Source organism: Chanodichthys erythropterus, chromosome 1, assembly GCF_024489055.1.
Source record: "Chanodichthys erythropterus isolate Z2021 chromosome 1, ASM2448905v1, whole genome shotgun sequence".
Classification (NCBI taxonomy): Eukaryota; Metazoa; Chordata; class Actinopteri; order Cypriniformes; family Xenocyprididae; genus Chanodichthys; species Chanodichthys erythropterus.
This window is the reverse complement of record NC_090221.1, coordinates 7,954,100-7,968,044: the sequence shown is the minus strand read 5'-3', so window position 1 is coordinate 7,968,044 and position 13,945 is coordinate 7,954,100. Positions and strand designations below refer to the sequence as shown.

The following is a 13,945-nucleotide window of genomic DNA, read 5'->3' as shown; positions in this document are numbered from 1 at the left end:
GTGTATATTAGATTTGTGTATTAAAGTGAAAACAGCATAATATACAATGCTATATGTGCTGTTAATATGAATCAACCAACAAAAGAAACAAACAGAAAATCACTCACTGCTCTTGATTAAATAACTTTAGTAGCTTTAATAAGAATACATTTCTTACTGTTAAATGCTCTGGAGAAGAGATAAACATGGCAAACTGTGTAGAGCTCACTCAGGGGAGGGGCTAAGATAATAGAGCAGATTCTGTCACCAGTCATGGGTGGGGCTTCTTCTTACATAAAAGTAGGGGAAAATATGTGACTGATCGTTTGGAGAGACCATTTATGAGAGGCATTATTATGGGGAATATTAATAAAGGAGTGGGGGATTTTTACCATTATAGGCTGGTTGTTTACTTTGGACATACATCAGTGTTTGCATAATAGGTCCCCTTTGTTTTTCATGCTTGTTTAATGAACCATAAACAATTATTGTACATGCACCTGTGCAAAAGTCCTTAAGACACTAACAGTTTACATATGGTAGACAGTTAAGGTCACAGTTACAATAACTTAGGCACTAAAGAGACCTTTACTCTGAAAAACACCAGGAGAAAGATGCCCAGGGTCTCAGATCACCTGTGTGATCATGCCATACTCCTGCTGCAGGCAGGCATGAAGATAGCAGATGTGAACAGAGCAATAAACTGCAATGTTCGTAATCTAAGATGCCTAAGACAGTGCTACAGGAAGGCAGGGAGGAAAACTGATCGTCCTTGCAGTGCCAAACCATGTGTAACCATATGTCCCCTCAAATGTGTTCCCATTCTAAACAGTGACACGGGGCAGTGCAGTCGCCTGTCAATGACGTCAGTTACCGCCTTTGTTACCGCCTTTACTGATGTAGAAACCACATGACAACAGTGCCGTGGACAAATGCGGAAATAGTTTCTAGCGTCCAGCAGTTCCTTATTTACTTCTTGCTTGTTTTATGGTGGATTAATTGTGTTACTTATTTATGGAACATAATTACTGTTTACCATCTGCTGCTGGTTCTGTCGACAAGGACAGCTCCCGTAAACTCATGACCGGAAAAGCGGAAGCGGCGCCGGCGACTGTCATAATAAAAGTCCCGCTGCTCGTGAGGCGTTTGTTGATCAATCGCTCCAGCTCCTCGTTCAGCTCCCGCAACACGCATTCCTGCTCTGCTTCATACTACAGTAACGTTAATAATCGCATCCACGAACATGAGTTCTTCCAGACTCCAATCCCTATTCTTTTGCACCGTCCGTTGAGATGGAGACCACATGTCCCAAGTTTCCGCTCTAAAACTTGGCGTCATCAAACCTTTGTTTTCAATAGGCTTCTAGCAACCTCTAGCGGAAAAAATATCACAAATTGTACCTTTAATATTTTTGGGGAAATATTTTTTCTACAAAAATATTAAGCAGCACAACTGTTTCCAACATTGATAATAATGACAAGAAATGTTTCTTGAGCAGCAAATCAGCATATTAGAATGATTTCTGAAGGATCATGTGACACTGAACACTAGAGTAATGATGCTGAAAATTCAGATTTGCCATCACAGGAATAAATGACATTTGAAAATATATTAAAACAGAAATTATAATAATATTTTGCAATATTACAGTTTTTGATTAAATAGATGCAGCCTTGGAGAATATAAGAGACTTCTTTCAAAAACATTAAAAAACTGTAATGTTTCCAAACTTTTGACAGGTACTGTATGAGCAATATGAGCATTAGATAAAATAAGAAAGAATCAATTAATTATGAATTATTTGTTGCCATTTTGTGAATATTAAGTAGCTGATTTATTTTAAAACAGATGTAATTAGATTGTATTACGCTTTAAAATACAAGTATTTCATTCTTGGAATCTGATTATATAGCCCAGACAACATATCAGTTATGCAAGAAACACATTAGAAACTGTAGCAAAGGCATTGAGACAAACTTTTCTACCAGTTTGGGTGCATCCAATTGGTTAAAATAAGTATTAAACATGTCCTGATTTGCCATTGCATATGAACCTGTATTTTTTTTTGTCACCGTGTTGCCAAAGGGCAATCTACTTCAGCACAGAAGTTATAAAAAACCTCTGGATTATTACCCAGAGATGGTTAAGAGAGATGGGTAAGCCACTGGATGTGAGAGAAAGAGTAGGTGAAAGTGGCTCAGAGGCCTAAAGAAGGTTGTAGGAGGCAGAGACAAGAAAAGAGTGAGTGGGGGAGGTAGAGAAAAGGACAGAGTCAACAATGAGAGATACTGGGAAAAAAATACACTTCAATATACTTGGATGCAAAACAGCAGAATTTTATTAGAAAAACACATCCGGAATAGTGGGACGAATCCGTGTGAATGGGGGTTTTGTACTGATAAATAACTAGCACACAGCAGCTCTTCATTTCTTCTTTACTAGTGCTGCCTCAGCAGCGGCTGCCTCCGCTTCTGCCTTCAGTCTCTGCTCACGCTCTCGGAGAAACTCCCCGTACTCCACTGGTGACAGGCTGACAGAGGGATGACAGGAGGGGGGGGCATGGTGAAAGAGACAGAGGGGGGAACCGACAGAGAAGACGGAGATTAGAGGCATATCAACAGATACATCGACATTACATTAGAATTTCAAACATTTCTAGCGATCAATTGAAATGCAAGGCGAGCATCGCTCTTCCCCCAAGTAAAGATGATGGGTCTGAGCATTTGCACCTAGGTGACATGGTTCATTTATTAAAGAGCTTCGGTTTAAGAAAAAGACCAGACTCTGCTAACAGAACAGGCTGTCTGTCAAAATGTTGACATTTGACGTCGCAGAGACTGGTGTCGCAGGTGTCAAGCAAACACTTCTCAAATGAATAGTGTCAATAATTAAGCTAGCAGCATCCCTTACAATTTATCAGCATTATTAAAGCATTAATTATACAAAGCATGAATTTTATGATTCATTTTTAAAAGCCTGCAAATCAAGCTCAATTCTCAACAGTGAGAAATTCCAAATGAGCACAGGAATTGAAGTCATTGCTGAGCGTGTGGAGTAAGACTTGATTTATTCAGCCATTATTTATTCACATCTCTTATTAAGGTCTTTACTAGGTGGTGGGATGTCTGAAATATTTATACAAGGAAAAGATGGATGCTTAAAACTCACAGTAGAGACCAGACATGCAGAAAACATGAAAAAAAAAAAAAACTGTAAATGTTGTATATAATTTATGCCTACAAACAGTTTTCATAAAACTAAAATTTTAATTATATTTTTAAGAGATACACTACCATTCAAAAGTATAAGGGATTGGCAAGATTTTTAATGTATCTTATGCTCACAAGGCCGCAATTATTTGATCAAAATACAGTAAAGACAGTAATATTGTAAAATATTATTACAACTTAAAATAACTATTTTCTATTTTAATATATTTTAAGATGTAATTTATTCCTGTGGTGCAAAGCTGAATTTTCAGCATCATTACTCTTCTTCAGTGTCACATTATCCTACAGAAATCATTCTAATATGCTGATTTGGTGCTGAAGAAACATTTCTCATTATTATCGAATATATAATATTATCAATTATTATGAATATTTTTGTGGAAACCATAATATAATTTAAAAGTCTGTCACTTTTGATCAAATAATGCATCCTTGATGAATAATTTCTTAAAAAAGAACCTTACTGACCCCAAATTATTTAAATGGTAGTTTATATTTGTTTTAATATTTTATATATATAAATATATATATTATTATTATTTTTTTTTTTTACGTTTTTGGTCATTACATAACCACATAGCTTTGAAGACATTACTGTTGTTATAAAATGTAGAAAATGTCATTAATGAGTTAGTGTATTGAAACATTTCACTGGTATTGTATGTTGTGAATAATGCAGTAGAATAAAGTTTGAAGGACTCTCACTCATTGACGATTTTGATGCCGAGGGATCTGGCTGAACCGATGATGCTCTTGACAACATTCTGCATGGAGGTGTCCTGCAGCTTAAAGCTGTCATCCTGCGATTTGACCTGTGCAATCTCATATACGGCACTCACAGTCACCATACCTGCGATCTCATGCCCTGAGAGATACAGGAAAGTGGAGGGACAAGGTGGAAGGAGAAAGAGAGAGGTGATGAAACACAGCAGCACAGAAAGAGAAAACAGCAGGAGGTGTGGTTGGTCATGATTGAACAAATCGGAAGTGGAGATGGAGTGAAGGAGAGAGGTAACAGAAAGAAAGGGGGAGGGAAAGAGTAGGCGCATAAGAAAGAATAATTGAGATGGAGTGGAATGTATGAAAATGAAGCAAATCCATAATTCTCCTTTTTTTAAAATGCAACCTTCACCACAGCGCTCCCCTTAGTGATTGCACGGCTTTCCACCAGTGCAGCTCATCGTCAATATATCATCAGTCAAAAAATTCAATCTGAATCAAAACACCCCGCAGGGGAAAGACTGTCCATTACTGAAACATAAGGCAGTGGCAAGATATACAAATAGACTGCTGAGAGATTGAAGGAAGGATGTATGGCCACAGCTGCCCTGCTTGTAATAAGGTTCGCTTACCAGTCTTTCCGGCTCCTTTTTCAATGCCGGCGGCCTGTTTCAAGAAGTAAGACACAGTGGGCTGCCCAATTTTCAGGTCATACGTCCTGTCCGACTGGTGGAAAGAAAAGAGGGGTAATCTCAGTCAGAAACGTCATTTCATTTCATCAATTTCAGAGCCAGGTGGAACCAAGAAAAAAAAAATGTTCAAAAGTTTTTGGGGTCAGTAAGATCTTTGAATAAATGCTCTTATGCTCACCACGGCTACATTTATCTAATCAAAAATACAGTTAAAACAGTAATATTGTGAAATATTATTACAATTTAATATTACAGTTTTCTATTTTAATATATTTTAAATGTAATTTATTATTCCTGTGTTTCCAGCAGTCATTATATTCCAGTGTTCAGTGTCACATGATCATTCTAATATGTGACCCTGGACCACAAAACCTATCATAAGTCGCATGGGTGTATTTGTAGCAATAGCCAACAATACATTGTTTGGGTCAAAATAATCGATTTTTCTTTTATGCCAGAAATCATTAGGATATTAAGTAAAGATTATGTTCCATGAAGATATTTTGTAAATTTCCTACTGTAAATATATCAAAAATTAAATTTTGTGAGTGGATATGCATTGCTAAGGACTTCATTTGGACAACTTTAAAGGTGATTTTCTCAATATTTTGATTTTTTTGTGCCCTTATATTACAGATTTTCAAACAGTCGTATCTCAGCTAAAAATTTTCCTATTCTAAAACACCATACATCGATGGAAAGCGTATTTATTTATTTTTAAATTGACCCTCATGACTAGTTTTGTGGTCCAGGGTCACAAATGCTGATTTGATGCTCAAAAGAAACTTTGATAAATAGAAAGTTCAAAAGAACAACATTTTATTTGCAATAGAAATCTTTTCTAATATTAGAAATGTCTTTATTGTCACTATTTGATCAATTTAATGTGTTTTTGTTTAACATCTTACTGACACCAAACTATAGTGCTGATGGGTATATATTTGTATCTTTGCTAATGAAGTTTGTCCAAGATTCTATGACAGAAATTTCCAATTCTAGTTCAAAACAGTCATTCCAATCAATTTGTACATGAATGTTTTGGATTTCCATTAAAATTTGCTTAAATTTCCTACATTCATGTCACTTATATGACTTTTTCACTTAGGAATACAAAATTAATTATTAAAAATGTCATTACAATTTTAAATCAGACCATAAACAAGACTGTATATGTACATAGCATGCATATATATGGAAGGAGATACAATAAAATTGACATAGTAAGAGGAAAATAAGACAATACATTAAAAAAAACAAATAAGTGGCAAACAATGTGATAATAAATAATTATCTGATGTGTGTAAATGATATAAAGACAAATTCATAATGATCCCTGGCTGTCAAGTTCAGTGGCAAGTTTGCTATGTTTGTTACATATACATTTGTGGTCGGAATTATTGGCACCCTTGGTAAATATGATCAAAAATAAATCTGCATTTTTTATCTTTTTGATCTTTAATTCATAAAATTAGCAAAAATCTAAACTTTCATTGAAGGAAAATAATTGTAAGTGGGGGAAAAAAAATCACATTTTGAAATAAATGTTTGTCTCCAAAACATGTTGGCCACAATTATTGGCACCCCTAGTATTTTTATGAGTAAAATATCTCTGAAGTATATTCCCATTCATATTCCCAATTTTTTTTTTAGCACACCAGGGTGATCATGAACATGAAATTGTCCAGCCATGACTTCCTGTTCCACAGGAGTAAAAACATGAGGAAACACAAAGGCCAAATTCCCATAATCATTCATCACAATGAGTAAAAACAAATAATATAGTTCTGATGTGCAGCAAAAGATTGTTGAGCTTCACAAAATAGAAAATGTCTGTAAGAAAATAGCTAAAACATTGAAAATCCCCATTTCCACCATCAGGGCAATAATTAAGAAGTTCCAATCAACTAAAGATGTTACAAATCTGCCTGGAAGAGGACGTGTGTCTAAATCTTCCTAATGCATGGTGAGGAGGAAAGTTTGAGTGGCCAAAGACTCTCCAAGGATCACAGCTGAAGAATTACATAGATTAGTTGAGTCTTGAGTCTCAGAAAGAGAAAATCCTCTGCTCTCATCCAGAAACAATCTTCAGTACATTCAGTTGTCAGACACGACTGAAACTTCAAACGGGACTGGCTTCTATGTTCAGATAAAACTAAAAAAAGAGCTTTTTGGCAGCAAACCCACCAGATGGGTTTGGTGCACACATAGATAAAAAGTGCCCCATGCCCACGGTTAAATATACTGCTGGATCTTTAATGTTGTGGGCCTATTTTTCTGCTGGAGGTCCTGGACATCTTGTTCAGATACATGGTATCATGGACTCTACCAAATACCAACAGATAAAAAAATCAAAACCTGACGCTTCTGCTAGAAATCCAACAATGGGCCATGGTTGGATCTTTCATCAGGACAATGATCCAAAACAAACATCAAAACCAACACAAAAATGGGTCACTGAGTACAAAATGAAGCTTCTGCCATGGTCGTCCAAGTCCCCTGACCTGAACCCTAAAGAAAATGAGTGGGGTGAACTGAAGAGAAGAAGCACCAGTATGGAGCTGGAATCTGAAGGTTCTGGAGAGATTCTGCATGAAGGAATGATCTCTGATCTCTTGTCAGGTGTTCTCCAAACTCATCAGGCATTATAGGTGAAGACTCAGAGCTGTTATCTTGGGAAAAGGAGGTTGTAAAAAGTATTGAATAAAAGAGTGCCAATAATTGTGGCCAACATGTTTTGGAGAAAAACTTTTATTTCATAATGTGATTTTCCCTCCACTTTCAATTCTTTTCCTTCAACGAAAAGTTAGATTTTTGCAAATTTTCTGAATTAAAGATCAAAAGGATAAACAATGTAAAATTATTTTTATAGTCACCTTTGATCATATTTACCAAGGGTGCCAATAATTCTGAACACCACTGTATAAAGAACCACTAAATGTCATTAATAATGTTTTTCCCCATATCTTGTGCCTAAGGCATGCAAGGAACCAGGACTGCAACTGTTGCCCCATCAAAAGCGAGGGGTGGGGGGTGGGGAGTGTGCTCATTACACGCACATACATTTAAAGAGAAAAATAAAATGATCCTTGCTCTCCATCAAATGAAACTGTGAAATAAACCCATGTTGTGTGAAAAGAATCTAAATTAAGTAAAATGTCAATGTCATAAAAATCACATACTACATAAGGAATGATATATAAATAAAGCTTACAATATTTGAGAACACTCTTATCTACTGCAGTTAATTTGAAACATTATGGACTGCGTGCCGAGTTTATGTTTTTGAAGATTATCTGTTGAGACTGAGGGAATGAAAAGTTATTTTCGTTTTTGTGTTTGTGGGCGTCAAGCTATCGCTCTCAGTCTCATCGCACATAGCAGGTGATATCACAAACGCTATCTTCTTCAAGAGCGAGAAGAGCTAAAATCCTATAGCATCCAATAGAGTCTCTGGAGCCTGACAGAATCTCATTGGCATCCATAGACTCTGACAGTCTCTCAGTCTTACTAAACTCTCAGTCGAGTCGAGTGAAGCCAGGCGCAAGCATCCACACCCTCCATTCCCCCGGCACACACCCTCCACTGTCAGGCCTGCCGAAACCAAAGCTTTAAGGCAGGGATTAGTCTGCATAGAGAAGCTCAAAAACAATGAGAGTGCAGCAGACAGCTTAATGGGACAACTGGGACTTCACAGGCAGTCTGACTTGGGGAGACAGCCTGGCTAAAATGCATTGCAGCCGTCCAGCTCAAGCCTAAAGCAAGCATTGTGCTGCAAACCAGAATTTTCTCCATACCCCCTGCAGCTAAAGATCATGTATAGCTCAGGCTAATCTTCAATCCCTGTCAAATGCTCATCAGTATAGTGAGGACGCTAGCTTTAGGGCCTAATCTGCCTGTAAGACTCGAAAAATTAATCATAAAAAGACATTTTTTCTTTGTTTGGCAATGGAGTTTTACATTCCAGATCTCTTAAAAGGATAGTTTACACAATATATAAACATTCGTCATCATTTACTCAACCTCACGTCTTTATAAACCCATCTGACGTTTGTTTTTGTGGAATACAAAAGATGTTATTTATAGTAGAAATTCCAAATTGCTCTTTTCTATACAATGAAAGCTGTTTTATGGCTTGCAATATAGCACATGAGTCATATTGACTCATTTTATCTAGCTTTCTCCCCCTTTTTAGAGCTTGATAGGCCTTGGTCATCATTTATTTTCATTGTATTAAAATGAACAGGATGAACACTTATCAAAATGCCTCAAAAGAAAGAGTCAAACATGTTTGGAACCACATGAGTGTGAAAAAAATAATGACAATTTTCATTTTTGGGGGGATCTGTTCCTTAAGAGTTTCATAAATGCTGCAAATAATAAAATGTTTTTCCTCATCATTTTTCTTTATGATTGACTCTTCTCTACAGTTATTGTATTTCTTTATGCACATTTTTTGTTGTTATGTGCTGCAAAGAGTTGTTATGTGGGTTGGGTGGAATTAAAACACAAAACTATTAAAATGCATTTTCATTCATTGAAAAAAGCTGCACTAAAATAAAATATGAATATTAGATGAAGAACTGAAATAAATAACTTTAAGATGAAGTACCAAAATGAAAAAACAAACTAAAACTGAGATAAAAGTTAAGGCTAGATTGAAATACAAAACAAAAAACAAAAAAAAAACAACTAACAATAATGACAAAAGCACATGTAAAAAAAGAACTGGTAACTAGGGATCAGAATAAGGGTGCATTTACACAACCATGAAAAACGTATGTGTTTTGCCGTTCATTTTCACAACAACAGTGTTTTGGGGGCCTGAAAATGCAAACTTTTGAAAATGGGTTTCAAAGTGCAAGTTTCTGAAAACAATGCCGTTATTGTCACACAAATTTATGAAAATTGTCACATCAAGCATATGTGTATTGCGTGTTAAGTCTATAGCCGCGTAGTTCTTCTTTACAAAGTAACAGCATAATACTGTGTTTTTAATAGTTTTTAATTTTAGATGTCAATGAGACTGGGGATGGGCTCTTATGCCAGTAAGCAACCACCAATAAACCACCCTGAACACCTGAGTGTCACACCTGGCTAAGAGATACAATATTTAGGCAAAACAACACCAAAGAAAACCACATAATCAAAATATCAGTAATTGATAATGTTGGTCAGTCTTGACTGCAAGGGACAAACGAATAACTGAGCGTTGTCAGAACAAATGCATGGAGGCGAAACAAAACAAATATTCTCAAAACTGGAGCGCGGGTTTGGCAAACTGCCTAAGCAGCAGCTTAGGAGCGGCCCATACTAACAACTGCACACTGTTTAAAAGGGTCCTATTATGCTTTTTCACTTTTTCCAACATTAGTTAGTGTGTAATGTCGCTGTTTGAGCATACAAAAGATGCAAGGTTACAAAGTTCACTCCAAAAGGAAGATATTTTATTTAACAGAATCCACTTTCCAAGAGCTACAATGAATGGCTCATTTAGACTACAATGTGTTTTTCCTGGGTTTTGTGAAGTCATAATCTTAATCATTTAAATAATCCCCACCCACGGAATATGAGGGGGGAAAAAGCTTCCAGAACCTAAGAGAGTACAATGCAGGCTATGCACAAAAGCTTCTCTTGAAATGGAGTAGTTCCCACTTTTTCGGGACAATCTGTTGTTGGTGGATCACATAATCTTTTGATATGTTTTTTGTGTTTTCTGTTAACAGTTCCAATTATAAGTTTTAAGTTGTTGCTACGATGTAAACAAAGGGCATAGCTTTGCCTCCGCTTGCCTGCTAGCCAACATTAGTGTTGATAATGATATAGTGTTTACTGTTGCTTTTGTAAGGCTGTTCATCACCCCTTGGGAAAGTAACCATGGTTTTGTGATGGATTACTGTTTGTATTACCATCGTTTTCTGACAAAAATGGTGTATAACATTGTATCTAAAATGCATACGAAAATTACTTAAAGCTGCAGTCTGCAACTTTTTTTATGTTAAAAATTTACAAAAATTATATAATGAGAATATACAACATGAATCCATTTTCCAAACCGTGTTTTTGTCTTATCCTGAATCATTATGGTACACTTATAATAAGTGTTTATATTCAGACTATTTCAGACCGGACCTGTAGGACTCGCCGCAGATTATCACAGTAACTGCGTGACTCGCCATAGACACATTTCGTATTTCGGATGGAGGGGCTTCATCGAAACAGGAACTAAACAGTGCATAAACGGCACCCAAACTGGGGAGAGAGGTGCTGTAATAATGTAAAATAAGCGAAAATTTACAGAATTAACAATCAAGCATGAAAGCATATTCTAGTTCACCCCAAAAACAAAATCAAGACTTCGTAGAAAGGCATAATAGGACCACTATATTGCCATGACAAGATTCAGGTGTGCTCAATTCATGCCCCAGTCCCCAATCAGACCAACAAAAAGTAAAGAAAAGCAACAAACAACCAGAACCACAAAACAGTCAGACTGTGTCAGAACACGAGCAACCACCTAGCAAAGTGCTAAAACTGCTCAGAACACCTTAGCAACCATGTAGCAATGTTCTGGCAGGCAACCAACCACCACACCTTAACAGTGTAGCAGCAATTTTTGCATGAATGAGCACCACAGCACTCAGTTTCTTCAGAATATGTAAATGTAGTTTATTACTGCAAAAAAGATGAGAAATGATCATGTCAACAAGTCAAAAATCACAGTGGGCTGTCGCATGTGTATGCAAAGAACGAATGATGAATGACAACAGCACTGAGGTGCACATTTTCCTCTCTCTCCCTCTTGCAGCTGGTCCTGGAACGAGAGCTGATGTACCTGCAGAGGAGTGCCAACAACAAAGGCTGACAATTTTTACCCTCGGGCAACCGCAACTGACAGGACAACACAAAGGGATGAGCTAGATGAAGGTGACATTGTTGCCGAAGATGTCTAGTTCTACTTTAGAAGCCTCTAGATTCAAACTCTGGCAGGACTGGACCTCGGACACTCGCTCAATCAGCTCAGAAGAAAAGATTATGTGTTTGGATTGTGACTGAGACAGCACATTAAACATGAGCCAGAGACATTAAAACACCCTAGACTGGGTTTGGTGGCAGTGCCGGAGCATAATGTGGCCATATAATTTGCTCACAATGTCTGCACCGCTGTCTGGACTGCCACTGCATCACCCCATTTCGCTTAGACACAGAAGGTTAACGAAACTGGGACTTCCAATTGAAATCACACAAGAGCTTTTCAACACTTCTGTAATGTAAAAGAGATGGAGACCTGTAATGAGAACTCTCATTTCACGCAGTCGTGCCACTTTAAAATTTGTGATCAATGACCCCTCCGTAATAAAAAGCCATTTCTCGCAACCTTCATAATGGGCCTTTGCTCAAATGCCCCGCACTCTGTCACCGACTCGGCAAGCATTACTAACAGCCATCAATCCATCTTTATTTAAGAGTGAGAATATGAGAAAGTGCTAGACCTCTCATTTTGTTACGGAGGGTGGGTGAAAAATGGGAGAGAATAGATTAGAGGAGGCAGAATGACTGTACGAGAGAAACAAAGACTAAAAGGTGTCGGGAAAAAGCTGCTAATGCACACAAGTGAGGGATCCATCAGACTTTGAGAAACTTTGGAGTACATTCACGGTCTTTGACTGCAAACACTATGATGAAAAGTGTGCCCTTGACAAAACGTAATAATAAACTTGCTGAAGCTCCTGGAGAAGGTGAGAGGGGAGATAACCCTAGGCCAGATGAACATTGCATATGCCGCATCAGTGACTATTCCTCGTTTACGAGTCACGCTCAGATTGGGAAAGCTCTGTTCTTCTGTTTAATCCACTTCGCTCAATACCTTCATTTGATCATAATGTCAGTAGAAGGCCTAATCCGTGCTTTGGCATTCGAGAAGCATCTAATGCTGTTTGCTAATGCGCCTGGGATGCAAATGTAAACGAGCACCCCCCGGGAACTCATAAACTGAGAAAACAAGTGGTAAAACAAACAAGAGCAATATTGATTGAAAGAGTAAGGTGTATTATGAGGCCCCCCAAGACATCACATTCGTGACTGATTGGTAAAGTGGTGCTGTCATGGAGAAAACGATAACAGTATTCCTAATTAGTGGTTACATTACCTTCACATTGATCTTGATGGGAAGAGGGATGCCTTCTTTGAGGTCTTTGGTTTTCTCATTGAAGTCTTTACAGAAGGCCCCGATGGGAATCCCTTTCTGGAATAGAAGGCACAGGAGAAACATTTAGAAAGGTTTAGACCCACATGCATTTTAAGCCTGTTATTCTTTGTGGCAGTCTTTTGATGAATACCAATAGCCATTTAGACTGGCTGCATGGTGTCAATCATTCGATAACTCATTGGTGCACTGTGAATGCCTCGGCATGCTTGGATGCCTGCGTGAGTGAGTGAGAAAGTGAATGAGAGAGGCTGGTGGAAGGCTATTTACCCAAGGGTGTGAGTATATGTGTGTGTGTAATGTCAGAGTATGGCAGTCATCATGCCTCTGAGACTCCAGATAAATTAGATTCTCTTTCCTGGCCCTTGCCAGGCAGAAAGCTAAATGTATAGCTGACATTAAGTCAACACTGGCTGCCATTTCTCCTGTGCGGCTTCACCAGAGCATGAGTGTTTTCTGTGGGTTGACTGAAGAGGCGGCTGCTAATCTGTAATCTTATTACAGTTGTGAAAGTTTTCCTTGCACTTGAACTTTCCGACGGATTCAGAGTTACTGGAACACTTGTTTCATCATGTGGTAGATGTTTCAGAGCTTTATTTAACAGTTAGGGCTGCTATTGCAGTTAGCAGTCTGGTTTACAACTAGACACAAAACTTATTGATCATCCATAGTTAATCCACTGACCATTTGATGCATGTTACCTTGAAAATGCTGAGAACTGGTAAGTTAGTGGCATCAGTTATTTTGTTTGAAGCACCTTCTACCAAGTAAAACATATCTGAATTGTATTCAGATGTCTGTGAAATAATCTGTACCTATTAATTTTGGATGGACATAAATTCTGATTTCTAAGTCATATTAACATTAACTATCATTCCAGTGTTTGTGGTTAAGATTTCTGAATTTTTTTGTTGTTGAATTTTTCAATGTCTCTTATGCTCACCAAGGCTGGATTTATATAGTTGTACAGTTGTGAAATATTACAATTTATAATAACTGTTTTCTGTTTTAATATATCTAAAATGTAATTTATTTCTGTGATGGCAAAGCTGAATTTTCAGCATCATTACTCCAGCCTTCAGTGTCACATGATCCTTCAGAAATCATTCTAAAAATGCTGA

At 37.4% G+C, this 13,945-nt stretch overlaps 1 protein-coding gene across 1 annotated transcript in view; it reads right to left on the bottom strand.

Moving 5' to 3' along the window:
- Positions 1-2,301: 2,301 nt before the first annotated feature.
- The window catches only part of mrpl11 (mitochondrial ribosomal protein L11), a 41,519-nt gene continuing 29,875 nt past the window's right edge, over positions 2,302-13,945 (bottom strand). The window contains exons 3-6 of the mRNA XM_067372271.1: positions 12,768-12,863; positions 4,562-4,655; positions 3,915-4,074; positions 2,302-2,509 (exon numbers count right to left, since the gene is read on the bottom strand). Of these exons, the coding sequence (XP_067228372.1) occupies positions 2,404-2,509; positions 3,915-4,074; positions 4,562-4,655; positions 12,768-12,863 (456 nt within the window). The 3' untranslated portion in view covers positions 2,302-2,403. The remainder of the gene's footprint in view (positions 2,510-3,914; positions 4,075-4,561; positions 4,656-12,767; positions 12,864-13,945) is intronic.